General features: G+C 36.2%; 1 protein-coding gene across 16 annotated transcripts in view; it reads right to left on the bottom strand.

The window, feature by feature from the left end:
• Positions 1–35: 35 nt before the first annotated feature.
• Positions 36–25,375, bottom strand: part of PROM1 (prominin 1) — a 61,774-nt gene continuing 36,434 nt past the window's right edge. For 4 of the 16 annotated variants that reach the window (XM_051798411.1, XM_051798420.1, XM_051798412.1 and 1 more), the window contains 22 exons: positions 23,201–23,290; positions 21,644–21,861; positions 21,151–21,225; positions 19,945–20,017; positions 18,093–18,252; positions 15,966–16,118; positions 15,007–15,130; positions 14,493–14,596; positions 13,968–14,052; positions 12,842–12,988; positions 12,498–12,569; positions 9,968–10,060; positions 9,228–9,245; positions 8,847–8,900; positions 7,326–7,406; positions 7,171–7,239; positions 6,548–6,640; positions 4,993–5,108; positions 4,293–4,316; positions 3,843–3,911; positions 1,728–1,768; positions 36–1,487 (listed from right to left, as the gene is read on the bottom strand). In XM_051798411.1, coding sequence (XP_051654371.1) covers positions 1,750–1,768; positions 3,843–3,911; positions 4,293–4,316; positions 4,993–5,108; positions 6,548–6,640; positions 7,171–7,239; positions 7,326–7,406; positions 8,847–8,900; positions 9,228–9,245; positions 9,968–10,060; positions 12,498–12,569; positions 12,842–12,988; positions 13,968–14,052; positions 14,493–14,596; positions 15,007–15,130; positions 15,966–16,118; positions 18,093–18,252; positions 19,945–20,017; positions 21,151–21,225; positions 21,644–21,861; positions 23,201–23,290 — 1,937 coding nt within the window. In that variant the 3' untranslated portion in view covers positions 36–1,487; positions 1,728–1,749. The other 12 variants (XM_051798416.1, XM_051798428.1, XM_051798422.1 and 9 more) reach the window with 9 other exon arrangements.

Genomic DNA, 25,375 nt, shown 5'->3' with positions numbered 1-25,375 from the left:
GGTCTACACAATGAAACAAGTGAGAATCAAACATCAGGTAGTTAAGCAAGTTCTTTTTTATTTAAATGAACTGGGAACATTTTCTCAAATTAAAAATAGAAACTTTTAAAAATCTGCAGTTCTGAACATTACATATACACATATGCTACATACTGTCTATTAGAAATGTTTCCATTTATGATGCAAAAATTAAAAATTTAAGGTTATTCTGGATTAAAGACTTGTATCACTTTTCAAGCATTTCTTTGAAATTATAATAATGACTTACAGAATTAACCCTACTTCAACATAATGAACCTTGCTGGAAACGAAGTTGACAATACTGATATATGAAGAGATTATTTTAGATCAATATATCCAACTACTACACCTGCCAAAACATTTTAGACTGGTAACATACATACTTTTGGCCTTTTGATGAATTCTGTTGTTAACTAACTCAGCAATGCAACTGTTTGCCTAAATTCAAGGCTGTAACTCTTAGTAACACAAATGTTAACTCCATTGTTAAACATATTTGAATTTTAACATTGGAAATCACAGTTTAAAATTATTTAGCAAGAACAGTATCACTGCCCCCAAAAGAGTCACAGTGATACCATTAAGGACGTTACAGAAGTGGGTGTTAAAGAGGAAAAGGAAGACAGAGAATGTAAAGCATTCTAAAAATTGCCAACATAGGACATCCCTCATGCTCTTTTTGAGTACTACTGAACTCTAGAAAGCTTAGCTTTTTCACTATATTATGCAACCCGCACATTCCCATCCCCCCCCCCTCAAAGTTTAAAAACAAACTTCTCCAGAAAGTTTTTTTTAGGTCTATACTGCAAAACCCTCTAAATATTAAATAATTTTAAAAAAAAAGAGGAAGAAAACAAAACTACAACTGAACTTTTCAGATGCACAAAGAGACACAGTGGAACCCATTAAAATTCAAATTTAGTCCAATGTGGTCATTCAAGAGCACCAAATAGCAACACTGATCATGCTGGTAAATTCATTTGTGTAGAGTATTATACAATATTAAAATCTTAACTAAACACTTAGAAGTTTTAAGAAAAATGTATATACAAAAGTCTCTGTATACAAAATGTATTTTTATGTAAACGTGTATGTACTGTATTTAACACAAATCAACAATTTAAGATAAGAACTTGAACAACTGTCAGAGAATTCCTAGGCAAAGGCTGTTATCTAATTAATTTATATACTGTGATGTAAGGTACAAAGCCCAGTGTAAAAAAAGTAAAAAACAGAAAACATTTTTATTCAAGCCTTGAACAGTGGTATTTGAGAGGCAGTGCCCTGATCTCAAAATATTCTGTACAGTAGTTTATGGCATAACATTCAATAGTATATTTGGGATTTACAGTACAGCTGACATAAAACAAATGGCTCAGGATTCGTCAGATGAATGGAAATGCCAATACACTTGGAAGAATAATGATATGCTCCCGTAGAAGAATCTTGAGCCTCATTTACATAGCCTGGAAATAATAACAAAAACAATTCAGGAAAATCTGATAAAAAATTGATAAAGATAAAATTTTAATGTCATTTAAATAGAATGAAGGTACAGATTTTCATATGAACCTGAATATGGTTGAAAAAGTTTGTTATTTTTAAACCTTAGAGCACCTTAGAGAGTTACAGAAATCAGAGCAGCTTTCTTAAAAATAGTAAAGTAGTAATAGACCTAGAATTGACTTAAAAAGCTTATTACTTACCCCTTAACGTTTCCAGTATGTGTTACCACTGTTCCACAGAGCTGTACAAGGAAAAAAAACAGAAACCAAACCCATCATTTTCTTTTGGCCACAAATGGAACAGAAATACTCTGTCTAACTAAGGTGAGACCAGCTCAGTTGGCACAGACTCTTCTCAGCCTTTACCCATTCAGTCAAGCATTCTTCAAACAAGAGGAAATAGATTTATGGTTCTCTCCATCAACCTTTCTGGTTACCTTTGTTTCATGACAGAAAGAAATGCCTGGATCACCTATCCAACACCATTCCTTTGCAAACTTAATCCTCCTTAAACTTAAGCCTCCTGTTTTGCTCTCACAAAAATGGTGGCTGCATTTAAGGTTATTTGTATCTTTGATATGTATATGAAAACCCCTTGTGTGAGACACACACACCCCTCAAAGACCTCTCACATGTACTTACATATCTTAGTGTTATAAAAATATTTGCCTCTCTTTCCTGATTTTGAAGGCCAAAAAAAAAAAAATCCCAACCCTATGGGATTCTTTAAACCTGCAAAAGTACAGGTGTACAGAGATCTATTCAAAGTTGTATCCCTCAAAGCATCTCCAAAAATAATTTGTAGGAAATCAAAAAAAAATCAAGGATAAAAGTGAAGAGTATGCTGAAATGAAAATTAAAACCAAGACTTTATTCATATGGGAATTCCATATTGAGAAATTCAAAGCATGTATGCCATAATTAGCAGTTTTTCAAATTATCTCAGCAGATCAGAAGCCAGCACTGCTTCAAACTGAATGTTTAAATTTTATTACGGAAGCCCATTTTAAGTAACTCAGAATTTAGGAAAAGGAAGTCAGGACTGAACTAGTGGATCTTTGTGTAAAACATTATTTTATGCTAGTCATTTTTAGGTTATTCAGGAACACAATTACCTATTCATCGACGACTGAAATACCACAATAAAACATGATATGAACCTCAAGAGTATTAATATCCACACTAAAGATTCAAAGATCAGAAAGGGACTTCTAATGCCTGAGCAATTATTAGTTTCCTCTTATGTACAGAACTGAAAGTTCTTAAAAATAGATATGACAGTGGACAGTACTTTAGAATTAAACACCTTGTCAGTTAATTTAGAGAGTAAGTACCCTTTAGTTGCAGAACAGACCACAAAAATTGTGATCATAAATATCACTAAAAACTCCTTCAGAATGAGATGTGGAATCAAGATCTGGTCAGTAAATAAGTATTGTAAAATACAGTTTTAAATACTACTACTAATAATAATCATCATCACCACCATCGGATGCAGCCATAAAATCTGGCAAGACCCAAACTCTGAGCTCTCTTGGTATTTACCCATTATTTAAGTGGTTACATCTTCTCTGCAAATACTCAACCTATACTTTCAGTCATGAAGTTGCAAGTTAAAGCACAGTGAGCTACAGATTTCAATCATAAATGTGATCCTTCCTTATGCAACTTGCAAAGTCTGCAAAGCCAAATACTGAAGTTGTGGGACATCCTATGTTATCCCTATGGAAACTGAAATTCTCACAGCTAGCTTAAGTTTTATGGCACAGTTGTTGCAGAGGCAGAAAAGAACCCAAATCTCCTCTTTTTACACATAACTTGAACCTCTTGTTTTGTGATGTTACATTCTAGTCCTACCCATACAGAAACACCCATTTTCTATGTTCATGCTTTCTGCATACCTGAATCACCTGCCTTCTGCACAGGAAAAGCCCTTCTCACCATTTAAAAAATAAAATTACTCAAGAGTACAAATGCATCCCAGCCTATCACATTCAACTGCTATCAGAGTATTTTAATAGGTTTGCCAATTTAGGACTACTGACTGTGCTAGCTAAATACCTAATTACATGGATTTTAAGATCAAATATAGGCAATTCCTTTGTTAAGCTGCAGGAAATTACTACAATGTCTGCTATTATGTAAAGAATATTTGAGAAATGTAAATCATACAGCATTTGTTATAGTGAATAATCATGCAAAAACCCAAACAAAATTAAATGATTCACTTTAAAGCATGCAGAAAATTGAACAGATGATTAAAAGAATAGCTTAAGTAAGGACACATGAAGGCATGCAGTTTCAGACTTGGTTTACCTTGTAAAAACAGGATTGTGTATACCATATAAATGCTCTTTATGATAACCATTATTACCATTTTCTGTACTGTAATAAAATAAATACACCAAGAAAGACCATGTTAACTATAAGATGCACTGTGTACAGTATGGCTTCTAAGACATGTACATGGGTGATGGTATGATATGCAAAGATAAACTGTGTCTGTACAATAGAATATAATTTTTCCTTTGTAACTTTCAGGAGTTATGGCATAATTATAATTTTACATTTTAAAATATTTTTATATTCTCAAAAAATCAATTAATTATTTTTCTATTCTTGTTGAGTTGGATACTCTAATATAATCTATAAAATCTGGTGAAACAGAACACGTTACCTCTTTAGAAGTAACAAGTTACATTAAAAATATAAACCCTCCCACATTAATAAAATAATTTTAGCAAATATCAGCAAAAAATGTCTTACGTTTTCATGGGTATAGTTTCGACACTAAAAAACACAGAAAAGGAGGAGTAATTAACTAGACAGGAATAAGTGAGTAATTTTAGCTGTACATGACTGTTTCTGCTCTACTGACTTGTGAATGTGCCATGAAAAATGACCAGTGTGAAATGTGAGAAATGCAGTGCACAGGCTACGTAAATGAGCAAAACAAAGAGCAGAAAAGAAAACAGTAAAAACAAAACTGATGGGAAAATACGTAAGAATAGTTATCATAAAGTAAAATGCCAAGTCCCTGAGACAGAGGAACTGCAATTGAAAAAGGAAAGACTGGTTAGGAATAACTAGGACAGCAAGAAAGTAAATCATTAATTCAAGGAGATTACAAATCAGGCATAATTCACCTTAACAGGTTACTTAGCAGAGCTAATAACTTGCACATTTGGAACTTATTTATATAAACATTGCTCATGAAGCCCTGAAGACCTCATCCTGAAATAAATTTCTCAAGGTCAGAGCTAGCACTATCTGCAGAGTCATGGCCCCCAAAGGCCAACTGCATGAAGCACTTTGCAGGCACCGACCCAAACCAGCAGCATTTCCCAGGAACATGGGCATCTGCTCTGTCAGCACAGGTTTAAGGATTATAGAGCCTTCACATGAAACACTAGAAAAAACATTTTAATCCATTTGCCATTTAGTTTATTTAGGAGTATATACTTACTCATCATACACATCCTCTGTATCCATTCTACGATAGTATTTAGAGAGTTTTACAGCAAAAATTATGGCAGGAATTAAAAACATTGAAGAGCCTCCCAAACCAAACCAGAAGGTATTCTGAAACAAAACAAAATCAAGGAAAAAAAAGATCATGGAGAAAATTAACCAGAAAAGTAATGAACCCCTGCTTGATGTTTGAACCACTGTTCCCAGAACACAGCAGAAATTAGTGGCACTGGTCTGATGGTCTGTCTGAGCTCCTTTATACCAGTGTGGAACATGGCACATAAAGCATCCTCCACTGTCAGTGTGAGCCAACCTAAGAACACAGCCAATCTTACAAATGTAACCAAACAGAAATATGGCCAAAGTTGCTCAAAGCTACAGGGCCATAGTGGCCTAAGAAGTTATTTCAATGTACTCAGCTGTGGGCTAGAAAGCAACTTCCCATCTCACTCTTAATTTACTAGCCATGTTGGGTTTTTTCCTTGATATTTTAAACCATCTTTCTTGCAATTCTTGTCAAAATATGAGTTCACAGCACTTTCTCAAGGTACTTTATAACTTGTTAATTGAAGCCCTGTTTGTGTAACTAATTTCATTATCATACAGTTGAACTGAGTTATAACCTGATGTTAAAATGATGATTTTTCAAATTTGATTTGTATTGGCTGGAGGGATTTTGACTTCCAAGTGACTCAGCTAAGTTCTATTGTGAGGGAAAATCATGGGTCATCTCTTACCACAAAGGAGAACAGAAGCTTTGTAACGTATGAACTAACCAATGAGTACAACATGATCCCAGCAGGTTAAGAGGTTTTCATAGTTAAGCATTACCAAGATTAAGCATTACTTAGTTAAGCATTATCAAGGTTAGAGTGCTTTGCCTTTGACAGCTTGCACGTATTTACTGCTGGTACGATTAGGACCCAGCTCAATGTGCCATAAAGTTAAGTAATAGCTAGGAGACATTTTAGGTACTTTCCAGGCACATGGTTGTTTGCTTTACTTTTAATACATGCTGTCCTCTTTCCAAGCTCTCTTGGCAAGATGAAAAAGCCAATATTGCCCTTATATACTGCTACAAGTCATGCTCCAAGTCCCCAACATACAGAAACTAATCAAGATCTGTCTGCTACAAGTCAAGTGATAGAACCTCATTTAGGTTTTCTAGATTCCAGGAAAGATACTTGAGAAAGTTTTCCCTTGGTATTTTCCACTCACTTTCTGCTCCCACTCCAATCCTGTAAGTTAGAAATGGTTACAGCTGAAACTTCAGACTTTTCTGCTTTTCCACTTCAAGGTGGTACAGAATCAGTTGATTTTACAGAATTCCTGCTAATACAAGCTGAAGTTTAATGAAAACTAAAACAAGTCCAGCACTGGTTTGTCTTTGGACTTGATCCAGATCAGAACATTTTCCTTACATAACTTGGTATGTGATACTTTATTATTTTATTTCAGAATAGTCTAGCTGGAATAATTACACGCAGATGTACATTAAAAGAATTTCCCACTTGATACCCCAATTTTGAGTAAAATAAAATGTTTCTTACCACAGAATCGGTTATATAGCTGCATAAAAAAATATCTACTGCTGTATCTATCACGTTGGCAATAGGCTTGCATGCTGCTACTTCCATAGCAATCTGAAAGAAAGATTTAAAAAAATACAATATCTAACAGAATAAAATAAGAATCTGAAAACTTGCTTACAGTTAAATTTTACTAAATTGTTATGTCTCACCCTACCCAAATTCAAAATAAATACCAGTGGGATATGCTACCATCTGAACACCTTTTAAACATCAGCTTACCTTCTCAAAGCCTGCAGCTGAAGAGAGAAATTTAAAACAAGATGCTAATGACATCAATTTGAACTATGCAGGTGAGACCCAGTGCAGTATTGCTACCAATGGGAGGTTTCAGGCTAGCCCTGAAAACAACACTGTTAAATTTGCACTGCATTCCAACCAACAGTTCTTCACTTCTATTCTGCAAACCCAACAAAACTCTACGAGACCAACTTTCTCACTGATACTAAATACAAATGTATTAAAAACTGAAATTATAGAACATACCAAAAGTAACATTTTGGTGGTATTATTATTATTATATTTAGCTTTATTATGGTTTTTTTTTAAACATAGCTTTTCTCAATTAAGGAAATGCACCTTACCGACTCCTTGACCCACTCAGTGTATTGCTCAAAGTAGCCAACTATGGTATCCATGTACTTTTTTGTCTCCTAGGACCAGATAAAAGAGAACAAAAGTAAGTTAACCTCTACCTCCATGACATCAAATTAATGTACTTTGATCAAATAAAGCTTACCTGGACAATAACTTGAGAAGCGTTGTTATTTATGAGAAACTGGGCAGCATTAACAGCACTAATGACATTTTTCACCTTAACCTGGAGAGGAAGAGATGGTGTTTAATATAAATAAATCCCTTTCAGGCTGTTGCAATGGCTCTGGAGCCATTGTCAGGACCTGCTCTCTTAATGAACCAGTGTCACTGTCTTGTCAAAATCTGACAAAACATGCAATTCTAGACAGAACATGAACCTGCCTAAGGATTCATGATCATCTGACAAAATTCTCTCACTACTAAAAAAGGCTTGTATCAGTGGTTAAGACTAGTATCTTTTCCTGGAAACTACATAACTAATTTATATACTAGGATCTGTTTTATCTTCCACTATCTTTCTTTTCTTTAAGTGTAGAAATAGTTACATCAGTGCCTGTATATGCACTACAGACACACATGGTGCACAGGAAGAAAACCCTGGGCCATATACTATCACAACAACTCTTGATGACTAGGGTAGGATTCTATACAGCCAGAATATGCCTCTATTCAATAACCTAAAGGACTGAGATGCTTTTTCAATATATGTACAACCCCATAAAGTCTTTCAAAGAACACACACAAAGAACAGTGCACATAGAGCCTGAAAATGTAGAGATGTCAAACATGATCCCTTTCTTATCAACACTTTATTTTATGGTTTCTTACCTCCCCACCCAGACTCAAATCACAGACTCTAAAAGACATCTAACTGGTCTGCTGCTGTGGATGGGTGAAAACTGCAATGGGAAGCACTGAGGTAGGTATGACCCACAAAGCTGTTGTAACTATGACCATGTTAATGTGCCTAGATTCTTGCTACCAGAGCCAAGGCAGGCTGGTGGCAACAGAAAGCTTTGCTGCCAGAAAAGTAACTGTCCTGTTGGCCTCACTCTCTGGTAGAGCATGGAGCTAGCTGGTCTCACTGTGATGCAGGTAGCAGTTGCTACCTAGAGAGGAAACCTGGGCTGCCCTGGGGAAGCCTCTATACAGATCCAGGTTCCCACAGTGAGGATGCTGCTGCAGGAGCAGGGAGTTAACAAGTACCATCTAATGAAAGAGAGCCCAGTGGGAGCTGAACATGGAACAAGAGGTGGTTAAGGATGTGAATCACAAAGCTCTCTCTTGTCAGCTGTACTCTTGCATTTTGTTTCTTGGTTGTTCCCCCCAAGTTTTACAGTCAAGGATTTTAGAAAAACAATAAACCTACATTTTGAGGAAAACAAATAAGCACACTATACAGAACTGTACTGAAGCCTATTTTATCATGTGACAACTCAGTTTACAATTCATTCTCCAAAAAACACCTCAACCATTCATTTTTTCCCCTTTTTGTGCAGAAGAGATATCTAACTCCTTGTTACTACCTCAATACATTACAATCTCTCGCAGTAACAGAACAGCTGTAAATAGAAGAAAACTGCACTGAAAATATATGCCCTGCATATGTGGCAAAAGGATTTAAAACACAAAAATGTTCCTGCTGCCAGAAAGAGAAGCTTACCATAAGTTCAGATGATGTTTTCTTCAGTAACCTAATGCTCTGGTTTAAAGTGCTCTATTGGAAAAGAGGGGAGAAAAAAAGCTTCAAGTCATTACTACAGGTATGAGTACACCTGGTTTAATATTATATTAATACTTTGATCTTCTATAGATTATTTTGTTATTAATACTAAGTATCACACTATGTATAACAGTAACAACTGCATTAAAATGAATACATTGTGGGTTTAATCAGTATTTCGCCAACAGCACTGACTTAACTAGAGTTAGATCCAACAAACTCAGTAAGATTTAGCTGGAGGGAGGACAGAACAGTTAAAATCAGAACCAAGTGTTCAGAGAATTCTATATTGTGCAGTTTCTGAAGGGAAAAAGCACTTACCCTAGCTTTAACATATTTCTTGACAGTCAGTTTTTGTAAAAGAAAAAAGAGATGAAAATAATTAGGAGTTAATTAGGAAAGAACAGCATAGAATCAGAGTGGACCAGAAGACCTAATGTTTTTCTACAGGTCGGCTTTGATAGGGGCAGAAATACTGTATCAGATGCCAGGATAAATTAAAGGTCTTCATGTTATGTAGAGGAAGAAGCAACATCAAGCAGGTAGGAGTTTCACAGCTTGATACTATACAAATCCATGTTTGGCAAAATCAGGCAGAAGCAGCCCTTTGCCATCTTTCAGAGCATCAATGAAAAAACCACTTTGGCTCTAAATGCTACTCTTGAGAGTTTCCAATTCTGTTAGGTGACTGCTAACTCCAAGAAATAAAGTGTGAAAGTGGTAACTGCCTTTATTACTGAAGACAAATGGCAAGCAAAAAAGAAAATGAGTGATTTCAGGTTAGAGCTTTGCAAAGTTCTCCCCTGCTTCCTCTTTTATTCATATATAACCACAAGTAGCTACAGAAAGAAATAGTGAAGAAAAAGGTCATGATTTTAAACAGTATTATAAAACAGTAGTATTACAAGTAGGAAAACTATTTATTAAACACATACTTTAGTCAGATTACTCTTCACTGACACAATCTGTGCTAATGCAAGTCCAGTTTTCTAACCTTTATTTAAGAGACTTAGAGATTCATATTTTCTACAAATGTTTCAATATTACTTTCATGTTTTTACCATAGCTTGCTCTAGTGGAACAACTTGCTGGTTATGAATCATCCGAATGCTGTTTGCGTGTCCTTTTAAGGCATTTTCCAGTGCTCCTTTTGGCTGCAAAAAATGCAATTATGCAGTATTGTTCAGTAATCTCAAAGCTTCCCAACAAAGCAAAAATCAAAGAAAGTTGCACATTATACCCATCCACTCCAGAACAGCTCATGCTAAAAATGGGATGTGGCAAACTGAATTCCTCAACACAAGGAGGGGAAAATAATCACCGTATTAATAATTCAAGCCTCAACAACCAAACCAGATATATCACCTTGCTTTTCTGGCTACAACATTATCAGCACAGATTTAACTGAAGGGAATTTTCACATGGTGCTCTAAGTAATTTTAAATACAGAAGACTGAGCACACCTCCCTAGCAGTTGCCACAAGCCAGACCTCACTGCAAGAACCCCACAGCACTGCGCCCCAGCTGGGACGAGCATCTCTCAGTCATGGGTACTTGCTTTTGTTTTGGCAACGTGGACATCACCCTGAGGCATCCTCTGCTTTCTGAGAGGCACAGAAATACAGATATTTTCAGCCAGCAACTTGGAAAGATGCCTGTGAAGGGTATTTTCCATTTCTGTGGCTCCTGCCTTTCAGTCAGAAGATTTGAGTTCATGCCCTGATTTTCAAGTCCAAATGCCTGTCTGGAGCTCACGCTCGTTGCAAAACCCTAAAAATTTCGTTTTACTCCCAGAAATAAATCTATTTTCCATTTCCTTTTGGTGGCAAAACCACTTGGCTCCTTGCATCTACACCGAACACAGTGTTAACTTTGGAAGTGTAATAATGGCAGACCTCAATGCTCAGAGATGTGTTTCCTTCCTGGGAAATGTTCATGTAAGCATGAATTCCAAAAGTTTTTAGTTTATTTTTTAATTGATTACTCCAAGATCTATCACTAATAACAAAGTGAGATTATAAAATATCCATGAAAACCAGTATAATTTTTTAATAATCTAATGTCTGTAATACATTGTATTGCTGTGGTTTTGGGCTTTTTTCAGACATTTCATAGATTACATTAAATAGCATCACAAGGAAGAAATAAAAACATACACTGTTATAGTGAACACATTTACTACTGCATTTGTCTTTTATATGAAGAAATTACTCTGTCTGATCTATTCTCAATTCTATTGCTTCCTTAAGATTCTACTGCTATAAAAAATAATGAAAACAGCCTACCAGGACAATATATTTTCCTTTATGAAACTATGCAGAACATATCTCAGGGGCAACTCGATGTTAACATGTTTGAAGAACTCCAGTTTTCACTTGTAAAATAGCCCCAAATCAACAACAAAACCACCTCACCTGTATAACTTTCCAAATGGTACAGTAAAAACTGGAAATTGAAGTAAAGTGTGGCCAAAGATATTGGTATGTGCCCAAGTTAGCAGGCAACCTACATGGGTAAGCAGGCAATGTGCAGCTCACCGATGGTGCTTGGAGAACTTGCTAACTACAATACAGGAAATCTCCAGGAGCAGCTGACCTTGACACAAGTGCACATGAAGCAGAAAAAAGCCCCAACCACCAACAAAAAAAAACAACAAAAAACCAAAACCAGCAACAGGTGTGCACAAATTATGCAAAAAGCTGAAGTAAACAAAGCAGGGGCTTCCACTGGTGCCCTCCTTTCCCTGGAGGAAGGACGGATGGATATCTGATAAATTCCAAACAACGTGGTCTCCCTCTGCTGTGTCCCTTAGTGATCCAACTAATTGTACTATGTGTGCAGTGTAACTCTTCCTCCTGCATTGCAAGCAGGAATCTGTCTGGGGCCAGTGTCCAAACCATGACTTTAATTTTGAAAAATGAGTACAGAACGACCTTGACACGCATACAAACGTATCAACTGAATAGTCACTATCCATTAACATGGACCTGTGCCACTTGCAGATTGATTCATTTGTGGGAAATGTTGTAGCTGTACCCTCTGACCATTCTCCATGTGTCTGCTTTCAAAAACCCCTTCAGAGAAGACAGGGTTTCTTTTGTGCATTCTCCCTCCACAATGCAGCCCCAGTTCTCACTAGAGCTCTTATGAGCTGCCACAGTATAAATATCATCACTAATTGCAAAGTCTTCCACTCACTAACTGAAAGAAAATTAATTCAAACCATCTTTTCCATCATGATCTAACCCATTTTTCTTCTATCTCGGACCTGAAAATGTAGAGAGCATAACAGGAAATACTGAAATGGAGTATTCCCCTCAGTTCTTAAGCAAACAGTGCAATTTAAGAAAACAGACTTCCAAAGCAGAAACTGCACAACAGCATACAAAAATCAATAATTAGCAACATCTAAAATATAACTCAAAGGAAACACTGTTCTAGAAAGTTTTTCCTTACATGACAGTGCACAATGTATGTAAGTGTCTGAAGTACAAGAATTCTCCCACAAAGTCTACTTTGCCATGTATTTATACTTATATGATATAAAAATGATACATTTTATGTATTATTTTATTATTGAATTAAACTTACCAGCTGGTCTGCTCTTGCTTCTAAGTCATTAGCAAAGGAGAGAAGATCAACCTTGGTAACACTTTTATTGATCTGAAACAAGATGTAAACAGTGAGAAAAGGAGTGTGTTGTTATTGCATTTACACAGTTTGTACTTAACTATACCACCTACTCTGTTTACTCTTTATTTCTTTAAATATTTACTGACCTTAACTTCTGAAGTGCTTTTTTTTCCCCAACTTCTATTATCCTTCAAAATATGGCCTTTTACACAAAAGCAGATTTTTCTGTTTTGCCCATAGTTAAAGAAATATTTCATTTTATACTTTGTCCCAGTCATGTCTCTGGTTGACTACAGTCTCACCTCTGTCAAATATGCTGAAAAGTCTATCCCATCTATTCCTGAGGAGCTGAAATTCAGAAGATTCTCCTTCCCAATTTCATCCAGCAGAATGATTTTGCTGAGGTTTATCTGAATATGTTCAATTTTAAGTGCCACATCTTCTGTATACTGAGAGGGAAACAAAAGAAAGCATAAAAGTAGTTTGCAACCAGTTCATATTCTGCTATAGCCCCTGCCCAAAGCATCTTGCTTTTGGTGATGACTCATTTCCACGGAGATGCACTGACTTTTGCTTACATCAGTTTAATTTAATTAACTTTAATAGAATCCACCAGGTAATGTTGGTGGTAATGTTCTTCCCTTCCCTGCAGTATCCACAGTACCCAGTCATGCCAAGTTCTAACCTACCTATGCCTCTTTCATACCAATGAATTACTTGCCTTCTGTTCTGTTTTAAGCAGGCTTCCCTGAATAAATGCTAGTCCCTCCTAAGAGAGAGACTAACATCCCTCCAGGAAACGTTATCCTTAAGAACATTATTTGGGACAGGGACTCTGTCTGTTAAGTGTGGATTCAGTGCCTGGCAGTACAGAACATGTATCCCTGAGGGGTTGCTGTAATGAGGACAGGTACTACAGGCAACCCCAAAATTACTACAGTCATGTAATGACAGTGCAGTCATGGATTATTAGAGCTTAACTGAAAAGATTATTTAATCCCAACCCCTTCTAACCATTCTTAAGACCACAGTATATCATATCCTAGATCAACACAAATCTGACTGTAGTCAGAAGAGAAGGCACCAAAAAAGGCATTTAGATAAAAAGAAGACTGTCATTAAAACACCATAAGCAACCTTTGGAAGACACTAGACTTCAACCTTCCTTCTATGCAAGCTTCAAAGTTAAAACCAACATTATTATCAGCACCCATAAAAAAAGCACATGGACCACTAAGACTGGTAAAAATCATCTTATTTGTAACTAGACTTCTTTTTTCAGATTAGCTTGGACAGTTCTTGACTCCTTGAAGGATGTTTTTTATATAAAAACAAAAATCTCACAAAACCAGGACACACTGTACAATGTTTTGAGAGCAAACGTCCTTCAGAAACAATCATGCACTCACTCATAGTTTCTTTACTTACCATACTAATATTTAGAAACTCATTGATATTGAACAGGTATTCCAGGTGAAGGGAAGTATAAATTCCTTTGTTTTCCTTGCAATCACTAAAAAAAACACAAATACACAGATCAGCCTAAAAACCACCTGGAGGACCAAGTATTAAAAGAATGATTAATGATTTTTTCTTATTCTAAGAAAATCAATCCTTTAGAAAAAAAATACTGGCTATATTTTTTGAAGCTGAGACTACAAGAAAAGTAATTAACAGTTGTCTCAAAGATGCAAAATATTTTATCAAAGAGTTTGACCAGTATCACCATACAATATTATGCTAAGACTACCTCTAATAACTCATATATGGGAGAAAATTGCTTTTGCTAGTGATTCACTAGAAAATCAGAATGTCTTCTGGAACATGTGTGATTTTTGGATGTGCCTGGAAAACGAAGCATGGAAGATACCACCAAATCAGTATGTGTAAAATGAATGAACTAAAAGTGAATTAAATATGAAATTAATTAAATCTTAATCATAATTTTAATACCTGTACACTTTTTCAAAAGTCAAGTTAACATTTGGGTTTTTAAAGAGGATGCCAGCAAGATAGTTTTTCCATTGCTGATTTAGTAAGTAAGGTGTATCCAAAACCTAGAAGACAAAATTCAGTAAAGTTACTATAATTCCAAGTTTCTTCATGTACTTGTTCATATGTGGTCTTTTGACACATACCCACATCTAAGCTTATCACCCACTAATGAAAATATAACAGCAAATTCAAACTCTGGTGCAGAAAGTGAATATTAAAGCTTCCCATCACTGAGGAAAGTTGAATCAGAAAAATCTGTCTCCAAAGGAAGACAGGCATGCAGTACTTACACTGCAAAGCAAATTAAACCAAGAAAGGATGAATGTCTCTATTTGGTGTGTAAGGAGAAAGTAAAACCAGATCCAAACTCACTTAAAGTGTCCTATAAAAAATAATATGCCATACAGAGCTGACAAGACCATTGGGACTCACTGGGATCCTAATAATTTTTTAATAACATGAATAACTTCACCTTGAATAAATTTTTATCTTCAAAGGGCTCACAGACCAGTTTTTCTACATTTCCACCTGTGACAAAAGTGAGCACCACTACAGTCATCAGCACCCAGGAGAAAAGAAAACTGAATCCAACTCCTCTGAAAAAGAAATAAGTTTAATAAGTTTTTGCTTTTTAAGAACATTTTATACACACACACATAGACACACACTTGGGGCAACAGTGAGGCCAACAGTTAGGAGTTATAACAGAGATAGGAAAACTGATAGACAGTTGAAATACTTCTGTTTTCCAAATATGTTCTTGTCCTCTGAAACAAATGTTTCAGCACTGTAAAGTCTTAAGCTAAAGTGCATCTAAAATGCTCACATTTGCATTGGGCGTGCAAACTGTTTTAAGAATCACATTTAAGAGCCACAAAACCATACAACTGTCTTTTTTAAATTCAACTCTTTAGGCTTGTGCTCCCAAAAATGTTTTAGGAAGGTTTCAGGTGCAATCTTCTCCTGCACCCAGCAGAAACAACATTAATCCACTACTAGGTACTTTTCAACCCCAAACCTTCTGAAATGCTCTGAGAAAATCAAGTGTCTCTGGTCTCCTCGCATGGCTTTTAAATTTTGAGCAAATGCTCAAGTGCACTAAAAAGCTATGACTTTCTCCTTTTATTTTCAATTATCTGTTCCCAGTTTTTCCAGTTCCTAAAGGGGCTTACACAGAAATTCATTAGCTAAAACACTCGCCTTAGAACAGTAGATTCAGAAGTTTTATCCTTCAGCTATGATCCTCAATGAAAGAGCAACCCAAAATCCCCAAGTCCCTCGAGTATGTGAGATCAATATTTATTTCTACTTTTTCTCAGCAGATATAGATAGGTAACAAACCAGATTGTTTTTTATGATTCCTCCAGAATCAACCAAACCAACTTTCTACAGGTACACTTAGTTCATTTTTCCCATATAAGTGAAACTTACGCCATAAGAAAGTTTCCTCCAGTGTTGGAGATACAGCCTCTGGTTGTTGGAGAAGCATGTTTATCATAACCACAGGTGCCACATAGCAATCCAAGATAGTAAAAGACCAGAATGAGGACCAGCATGCAGCACAGAATGAGACACCCCAGCCACCTGAGGAATAAAAGATGAAGTTTTTTGTTATTTTCATGCAAAGAACACGCTGGAGACCTGCAGAGAACATCATGCAATACTATATTCCCAACTGGCCCACTCGTGGATCTGTCTGAGCAGCAAATGCTAGCAACAAAAACAAGCATTCACTACACTAGTGTGTATTTTGGGCCAGAACATGGTTATTGCTGGATTACAGGCAGCTGCTGCTGAAGGACTGGGGAACAGGTACCACAGGAACAAGGTGTCCCCAACACCAGTTACCGCAGGTGGACTGTGCTGAAGCATCGAAGTGCTCCAAGTGGAGCAAACAATGACTCAGAAGAAGTAGATGTTCAAACAGTAATTTATTCAAGAAGCAATGGAGAAATTTATGAATGTGGACTGGCCATCAGTCATTAAGCACACAGCTGCTCTTACTGCAAGGCTTACTAACTTTTTGCACACTGTGTTAGGCTTGTAATTGTAAATAACTATATTTTAGGCTGTAAAAACCTAGGCATTGTGTGGAATGCTTTCAGTGATTGGAACAGTTAACAGAACTTGATGAGGAGAAAGATCTTGGATAGGAAATAAACTTTGATTTTTATTAAATACATCACACAACAGGTCTATCTGTCCACATAGCTGGAGCACATCTTTTTATTCATACATTATATATCGCATTCTAGCCTTTAATCCTCTCCTAATTTCCTCTGCACTTCTTTTTCTCTTCTGTTGTCACTTATATTTTTAAGTTCCCTTTTTTCCTCCCTGTACCTCTGTAGAGAAAATTCTGTAAAAGAAATACTGTAATGAACATGCACAGCTAATAAAAAGAAAGCCATTAATGCTGACAGGCATATTTGTAAGAGGATATTTATTAAGAACTGCAAATAAGGCACCTGTAATTAAGAAAGGAATGGATAGAAAATAATTTAAACAACTACAGGCTTGTTGGTCTCATTTGTACTTGAAGTATTATTAGGTTAGACAAAAACATGCATTTAAGTGTCAATTTAGATGAGATATATTCTCCAGTAGCAGAATAAAACAATACATTTATTTGGTTAAATGCTATGTGAGCTTCAAAGAAAATACTGATAAATTTGTCAAATTAAGGCTCACCACAAAAACCATCAGATAAGGAATGGGCTAAAGGTAAGGTTCTAAAAAAGGTTCTAGAAGTTCAGTCTTCTGCTCACTTTTATTTAACACTGCATTAAAGCCATCAACACACAGTCTGTAGCAGTGAAACTGATTTGGACACAAAGATAAAAGCAATTATCAATTATAAAATCAACCGAAGAGTCAAACAAAATGTAGGGAGAATCTGATGAGCTTGACAACAGAAATGACTAAATCTGGACAAAGGTAGGAAATAAAAAGCTTTATGCTTCAAAATACAAGATTACTCAACTGTAAGAGTCACAAAGTCTCAAACAGAAAGAGTATGTTCCTCTCAATGTACAGTTAACCCAGGCATTTGCAAGGACAAGTGCTACACCAGCAGGGACACACGCGGGTGAGCACAGATTTACAGGTGTGAGGCAGAATCCCTGCTACTCCCCTGTGGTAAAAAAGGTGCAATAGCAAGGATTGGCTGCAAGGTCTCTGTGGTCCTATGCCCTCACAACTTACCTGCAACTCAGTGAAAACAAGCCCTAACTAAAAAGTCACCCTGGCATTATAGAACAATTGATTTCCTTTAGGTGTTACATCTTTGACATCTACCTACCTCTGTCCTTCCTGAAAAAGACACGAAGGTCTAGAGTAGAAACTACCTCCTGCTCTGTGGTGGAACAGCACACAGATGTTGATTAGCTGCATTTTTGCCCTTTACCAAAATGCCAGTAACAAACATAGCATGCCTTATAGCATCTTTGTTTCACTGTGTTCATCATTAATAGTTTACTTGCCTTTATAGACCACTAAACTATTAAAAAGTATTAACAACAGGTAACACTTCACTCCTGCCTTATTTCATGTACATACCTGTAGAAATCATACTGCTCCACTAGTGGAAAATAATCTTGAACATATGCCTCACTCTGTGTAAGATATACCATCAAATCGTCTAAAATCTTCTGAACAGGGAGCGCTTTTGTGAAGGTAGTAATATTTGAACCAATGGACTCCAGCACGCTTTTGATATCTAAAAGAATATACATATTGCACTGTTACAGATCCATAGAGGAAAATTACATTCCATGTATGCATTGTAAAATGCTATTAAGCCATTTGCCACATGTAACAAGCAAGCCATGAAGACAAGTGTGAGGAAGAGACAAGCAGGCAACAAAAACATCAAGCTTTGAAGTAACGCAATGGCATTTTAAAACGCACACTTTGTTTTTAGCATTCAGCTTAATGATGAAAGATGTAGAAGTTGAGCCAGAGTTCTTCCTCTTGCCTTTCATTATAATGAATGTGTCACCTTTTTATCTAGCCAGCTTAAATCTTCCTTTTCATGCAATATTGCAAATGGTAACACTGATCAAGACAATTAGCCACTAAGTTTATGAAGGAGAAGATCAAAATCTATTTAAACTCCATGCCTTGGGAATACAACACTGTGAAAGAAATTATACTGCTTATATTGAGAATCTATACTAGTTCTTTTCAACTGTATTAAAGGAGATTACTTAAATAAATTCTTTCCAATTAATGAGCAACACTCTTGAGGTAACGATCAATTAATCCATTTTTCCCTTAGATAATGAACAAACATGCTATATTTACAGTTTAGATATACGCTATTTAGATTTACAGACACATGATTAATTCACTTATTATACACCCTGTCTATGTGTAAAATGCAGTTTCTCTACACTCTCCCCCTTCTTTCAACTTGAAACATACTTGGAACAGCAGGATGTATAACTTCAGGTTGCAATTTGGTAGCAGACAACACCTATTCTCAAACAAGATCATCTGTTTTGATGTTTACTCTTCAAATCAACCAGGTAACAAATCATTCTTTTTTAAAACTTTATAAACAAATGCATTTTTTTCTAGTAAACCCATTTATATGCTTTGTAACTCAAACTCAGTTTAGTGCAAACAAACTCAAAAAATTTATAAATAGGTAAATTAAGATGGCTTGTCTGTGTTTACACATAGCAGCAGATACTGAAAATGAGTAAATCTGCTCTAGGTTTCCTAATGACAAATATAACATTGATTTTCTAAAACTGGTTCATTTTAGGCAAGTTCACACAGTACACTATGCTCGTATCTATACTGTCCTTCATTTTGCCCAGGAGGGGAAGAAAAAGAACAGAAAAACTTACAAGGAACAGCTGCTTATATAATGCAGAACAGGTCCACAATGCAAGAACAAAAATTAAAACAGATTAGTATACATACACTATACTACCATACAGGTATGGTCAAAGATTAAAAAGTGTAAAGCCCAAGTAATAAAACAATTAAGACAGCCATTTAAATTATCCTTAAAAGCATATTTTTACCTTCCCTTTGCCATCCACTACATTTTAATACAACTGCAGGCAGGTTCAGGTTTTTTAACATCACACTCCTAAATATGTCATAAACACATCAGTCAAGGAAAATTAGCCTTTCAACCAAATAAAGTGCCAGTGTGAAGTTGGGATCCCAAGATTTCTCACGACTAAAAAGCCTAACAGATAAAACACCTCCATAATATACCATATGGCCTATTTTTAGATTTAATTTTGGGTCCTCATTAAGACATAGTTGCCTTCTATGTTTTTTTTCCTAGCACCAGATTTAAAAAAAAAGAAGTTAATCTTTTAATGATCTTTAGCCAAGAAAATATATTATCAATAAAAGAAAACAAAAACATTAATCAAAGTGAAAAGACAGTCCTCACCTGATAAAATGTTCCTGGTTTGATTCACCACTAAGTCTGGAGTATCATTAAAAGCTGCATAGCCCTAAGAATAGAAGTTGGAAAGATCAGAGCACGTTTCTCATTGTCAAATTGCTTGCAATTTTTTTCCTTTTATTCAAGGATCAAAAGTATACATATATGAAAATGTATGTGATAAAACTATGAAAAATACATTTTTATCACTACACATTAGAAAAGATGAAAGTAAAATAGGAACTCTAAGTATATTTCAGATTCAGTTTGCTCTTCAGAATATTCCTTGAAAAAAAATAGCTAAATTTAAATATACATGAATCAGTTACAATGACCTCAAACTTTGTTGCCTGTCTGACCAAGAACGCACATATGAAAATTCAGTAGGTGAAAGGAGTTACTGTGTACCAGCCAAACGCCTCCCCTTTCCAAGTCTATGACTTCCAAACATGAAATGCATGTTACAAACAATGAAATCCAACTGCCTCTAAAGATGGGGTGATGCTTTCTTCAGTGACAAGGCAAAAGAAAGGGTCTAAGCCATGGGAACAAAGCTGAGCAGCTTATCTGGACAGAAAGGAGATGCTTGAATCCTTACTCCCTGCAAGCCTGATCACTTCAAAAGCACACAGGGGTCTAAGGGCCGGCAGACATTTTGGTTCCAGAAAGTGCCCTCTATTCCTAGAAAATGTTTTCAGATTCCTAGATTTTTCAACTGCCCAAACTAAGTAATTTTTTTTTTCTAGGTGAAAATCATTGTGTTTTGTGGAAAGTCTTGCAAAAATACTAATAGTAATTACACTTTGTCCATTGTCAAGTATGTACATTAGGAATTTAGAAGTATGTCAATACAATAAAACTAATCAGGAGATTATAGAGGTTTTTTATTTCTTTAGCTTGAACCAAAAAATAGAACATGCTATTGGATCCATGTTTCTGCCTTTTTGGTTTTTTAGGATTGTTCTTTCAACCTGACAATTCACAGACATTTTTGACCTGCAGTATCCTGGAGATACAAAGCATTACATTCATGTTTTCAAGTATTATATCTTGGTCAAACAATGGAATAATGAGAGGCATCCACCACAAAGCAGGACGAGGTGGGAACAAAAGAATTCTGCTTGAGAAACCAAGGGAAAACAAGTGATTCACAAGTATCCCAGATTATTAATTAAGAGTTTACAAGTCTGTCAAGAAACATACCTTTTGAACGAGACTAGAAAGGTCTATTTTAAGGACATCATTGACCTTTGCAAGTTGTGAGCTCACTCCTGGCAACTAGGAAGCAAAAAACATGCCTGAGTCACATGAAGTAGCAGTCTCGCTAATTTAGTAAATATTTCACAGTTAGGAGAGACGGTAAAGAAACTAAAATGATTTGTAGCAGAATCTTTCTAACACAATCCTGAAACCTCAGCTGTACAAAAGCAAATCTTAACCTCAGCATTTTTGGGAGGGCAGGTTATTTCACTGCCCAGAGCAGCACTTTAACATAGCTGCTTGACACACATTTTATCCTCTTCTACAGAGAAGATGAAAACAGTGACTGGAATTACCCAGAAACACAGAATAAGGGAAGGTCACTTATCAGACAAGTGACAGCACACACCAAGCCACTAAGCTGCAGAAACACTACCGGGCTTGCTCAAGGCAATCACGCTCTAAGAGTCTGAAAAACATTATTATAAAATCTTACCCCACTAAAATTGGCATTGACGTTCAGTTGACTTAATGAATTCCTGATGATATTGCACGTTGAGGCGGCCTGAGCCGCGTTGCACGCGGAGTCATTGAGGGTGTTGCTGAGCTGTGTTTTAACATCTGTCAAGTTTGCATGAAGCCTCTCTGTTCCCTCCTGCAGAACCTCTACAGAGACACTCACATTTTCCAGTGCTTCCTTCGTTTCTCTGATGGCTGCAAGGATGGGAAATTTTTTAAAGAACACTTTAGTTAGAAAGCAGACTACAGATATAGATATGAAAAGAAAGTGCACATGCATAAATGCTACGATATTCTTAACAATACTGATCTAAATAATCCTGCCTCCCTCCCAAAAAAACCCTCTAGCACAGAATATGTACTTTTTGCACATAAAAATACATCACTCATGCTTTCTTACAAAGAAATGAATCCGCTCAGGCTATTTTCATTGAGATTCCATCCACTTCCCAGATTACTCTTTTATACCTTTTCCCTACCTCTCCTTACTCAGTGATTTCAGTAAAGAACTTTAACACGTGGTCATTAGAAATTGGAAGAAAGCCCATATCCACAAAACAGTATTTTCAGTATTTTGCTTATAATCTAAATCACAAATTATGCAGCTGCAAGATGAAAGGTAAGGAGATCATGTTGCATCAGCCAAGCATTAATAAGCGTTCAGCACTGGCTTTAGATTTTATCCCAATCACACCAAATAAACAGAACAAAATGAAAAAAAACCCAAACACTGAACAGGTGTTTAGTACACAAAGAACCACACAGACACAACTAAAAAACAAGTTACAAAAGTAAAGTGCACTTCACACAACACAAGGTTTTACCGTATTTTTTACCTTTGATAGCCCTTTCCACTTTGACTTCAAGACAAATAAGAGAAATAAAGCAAAAAAGGAGAACGATGACAAGTGAATGAGAAATAATTAATGGTTAAAAAAAAAAAAAAACAAAACCAAAGTGACTCAAGTTCTTGGGTGCCTTTCCCTTTTTTCTATAAGCTCTACCTGATTCCTGAAAAAAACAAGCCTTAAATGGAAAAAATAATAAAGGAATATTTCCTCCAGAGGGAGAAAGAACTAAGTGTGAGCAAGGCTAAACTCAAAGATACAATGAAGAAATGCTGGATAGCACTCTCATAATAAGCTTGGCAGTGTACAGGACAAGGACATTGTAGTTCATTCCCTGACCTGTTGAAGACTAACCTGCAAATACCTATGGACAGCTCTAAGAGGACAGTTTTCCTAGTCTCCCTTATATTCAACAGAAAGGGACAACAACCTGGAGCAGGGAAATCGGATTTCACCTCTCTTCAATGACTGCTGAAATTAAATATCAACATCAGCACATAAATCTTGATTTAGCCTTTAAATATATTTATAAACCCTAAAATATCTGAAATCCTCAGTTTAAAAGAAACATCAAGGCATGTAGAAGGATGAGCTGACTCATGGTACTGCATAAAGTTATCCCATGCCGTGCGCTAGAAAGATAATGCCTGTTTTACCATGGCAACAAAAAAAAAGGACATCTTTACCTCCTGCCATTGTCAGAGCTGCATCAAGTGCAGGACGTACTTCTTTTCCCAGCTGTTCTTGAACTCTGGTTCCAAGCACAGGTCCAACATCTGTGGCATGGAGAAATAAAAAACCAAACATTACCGACTAGTTCAACTTGAACTACCTCTTAGCATAGGTGCTGTCACACTCTTACATAACAAAGTGTACTTATATTATTGAAATTTTTCTAAGGCCTGACAGTCAGAACATAGTGACAGAAGGTAACACAGGAACACAGCTCTGTTTTAGCTAGCTATAGGCCTACAAATGAAAGCAGTAAATCAAAATACAGCGGAAAATATTCACCAGCACTTGACCATATAGGTAAAGACACATAACATTTCAACAGACTCCACAGTATGTATTTCATTGCATTTTCTACTCTTTTCAAAATAGGATTTTTTCCACAATCTATGTTAGAGAGGCCCAACATCTGGACAGGAGTTTTGTGGTATATTCTTTCACTCAAGCTATGTTTTAATAGTGTAAGAGGAACTAAAAAAATGTATTCTTTTCCTTTCCCCTGTTCCTCATGTATCGAGCAATGTCAAGGTCACCCACAACCAAGACCTGCCAGCCAGCTCTGCTGAAATCCCTTAAGCGTGTTAAGCACATGTCTCCAGTCCCTGCCCCCTCACAGAGAGCATCCAGCATGGATGCTCCCAGCACTGGCATCATCCTTACCCATAGCCACCCCCACCTCCAAACACTCCAGTCTCACTGTCTCCAAAGAGAAAGGAAGCTTAGTTCAGCAAAATGACACAGAAACGCCAAGCAGAGTTTGGTGAAGCATTTTAATGTAACATATTCTTTAGGTAGCCACTGGGTCCTCTGCATTTTCAGATCACAGCAAACACATTTTTGAGTTTTTTTGCTTTTGATGAAATGAGAATAGTGCATGGTACAGAAGTATTCACTACTGTTAGTACCATCATGTCTGGCCTGAGATGAGAATTTCTGTCAAGCAGAAACACTTTTCAGCTTTTCCTTAGGGTGGGCAAATGAACTCATGTACAATTCTCTAACAGTTTATCCTACTTGCACCCCAGTGTCACACACTTAATTCTGGTATTTCTAGAAAATAAAAGCTATCCTAATTTACTGCTGATCACTCTCACCACAGATCCAGCTGGGTTCCCGTTAACTAACATCACAAACTGGCATTGAGAACTAATAAACATTTAATTTGAAATTTCAGTTTGGAGCAGCTGAGAACCTTCAAGGTAGTACTTGAAATGCAGATGTCAACCTTTTTTTATTATTATTATTCTTACAGATTTAAAGATTACATACATCTTTTTAGACAAGTGTTCCAGCAGGAATTAAGCAGGAAGACTACTTTATTGCTACTTTCACAAGCACATTTGATGTGCAGTACACCCTCATACAGCCAAGACATATTAACTTCAGTGCATGCCAAGTTGGCTGCATTGAAAACTACCTTTAAAATACGTTTTAAACTAGACAGAAGCACAGATTATAGGCATGAGAAGTAAATTTATGGTAACTGGCATGATGCCACAGTGGCACAGTTTGATCCCAGCAACAATCTTTCAGCCTGAAATGCAGACCTGTATGCATTTACTAACATCTGCTAAAAATGCAACTTGAATTATCATCTGCACTGAATATGGTTGGCCCTTTCTATTTTAAGTTTTGTAAAGCAAAGCTTAAATTATAAAAATAAAAAATAAAAATCATCTTTCTGGTAGTTTCTGTTGACTGAGAGTTTTAAAAGGTGACACCTCATATTGTAACTGTGTTGAAGGGGAAAGCACAGCAGTTCTACTTCAAGTTTTATCTCCTGCTCTTCAACTGCTCATTCTGAAATGGCAAATACATTAAGCAGCTTTAGAAAGAAGACAAGGTGATGCCTCAACTTCTAGCTGAGTAGAGAACAAAAGTGCAACATGAAAAATAAACAGAGGTCTCTCACTCATTGGAACCATCACAGCTGCTTGCATATTTGTTCACTGATATTTGGTTTCAATTTAAAAACTGAGGAAAAATATTCCCAAAAAAGCTTTAAGTATGGCTACTGAACTATAAAACATATACTATAAAACTATAGCTTTATAGTATATTTATATAACTATAAAACTATAAACAATTTAATAAAAGACCTTTATTTTGGAAATACTACACATTACCAG

This window comes from Manacus candei, unplaced genomic scaffold (assembly GCF_025592945.1).
Source record: "Manacus candei isolate 608988 ecotype Guabito, Panama unplaced genomic scaffold, ASM2559294v1 h1tg000048l, whole genome shotgun sequence".
NCBI lineage: Eukaryota > Metazoa > Chordata > Aves > Passeriformes > Pipridae > Manacus > Manacus candei.
The sequence above is the reverse complement of the archived record's forward strand: the minus strand, read 5'-3'. Positions and strand labels throughout refer to the sequence as shown.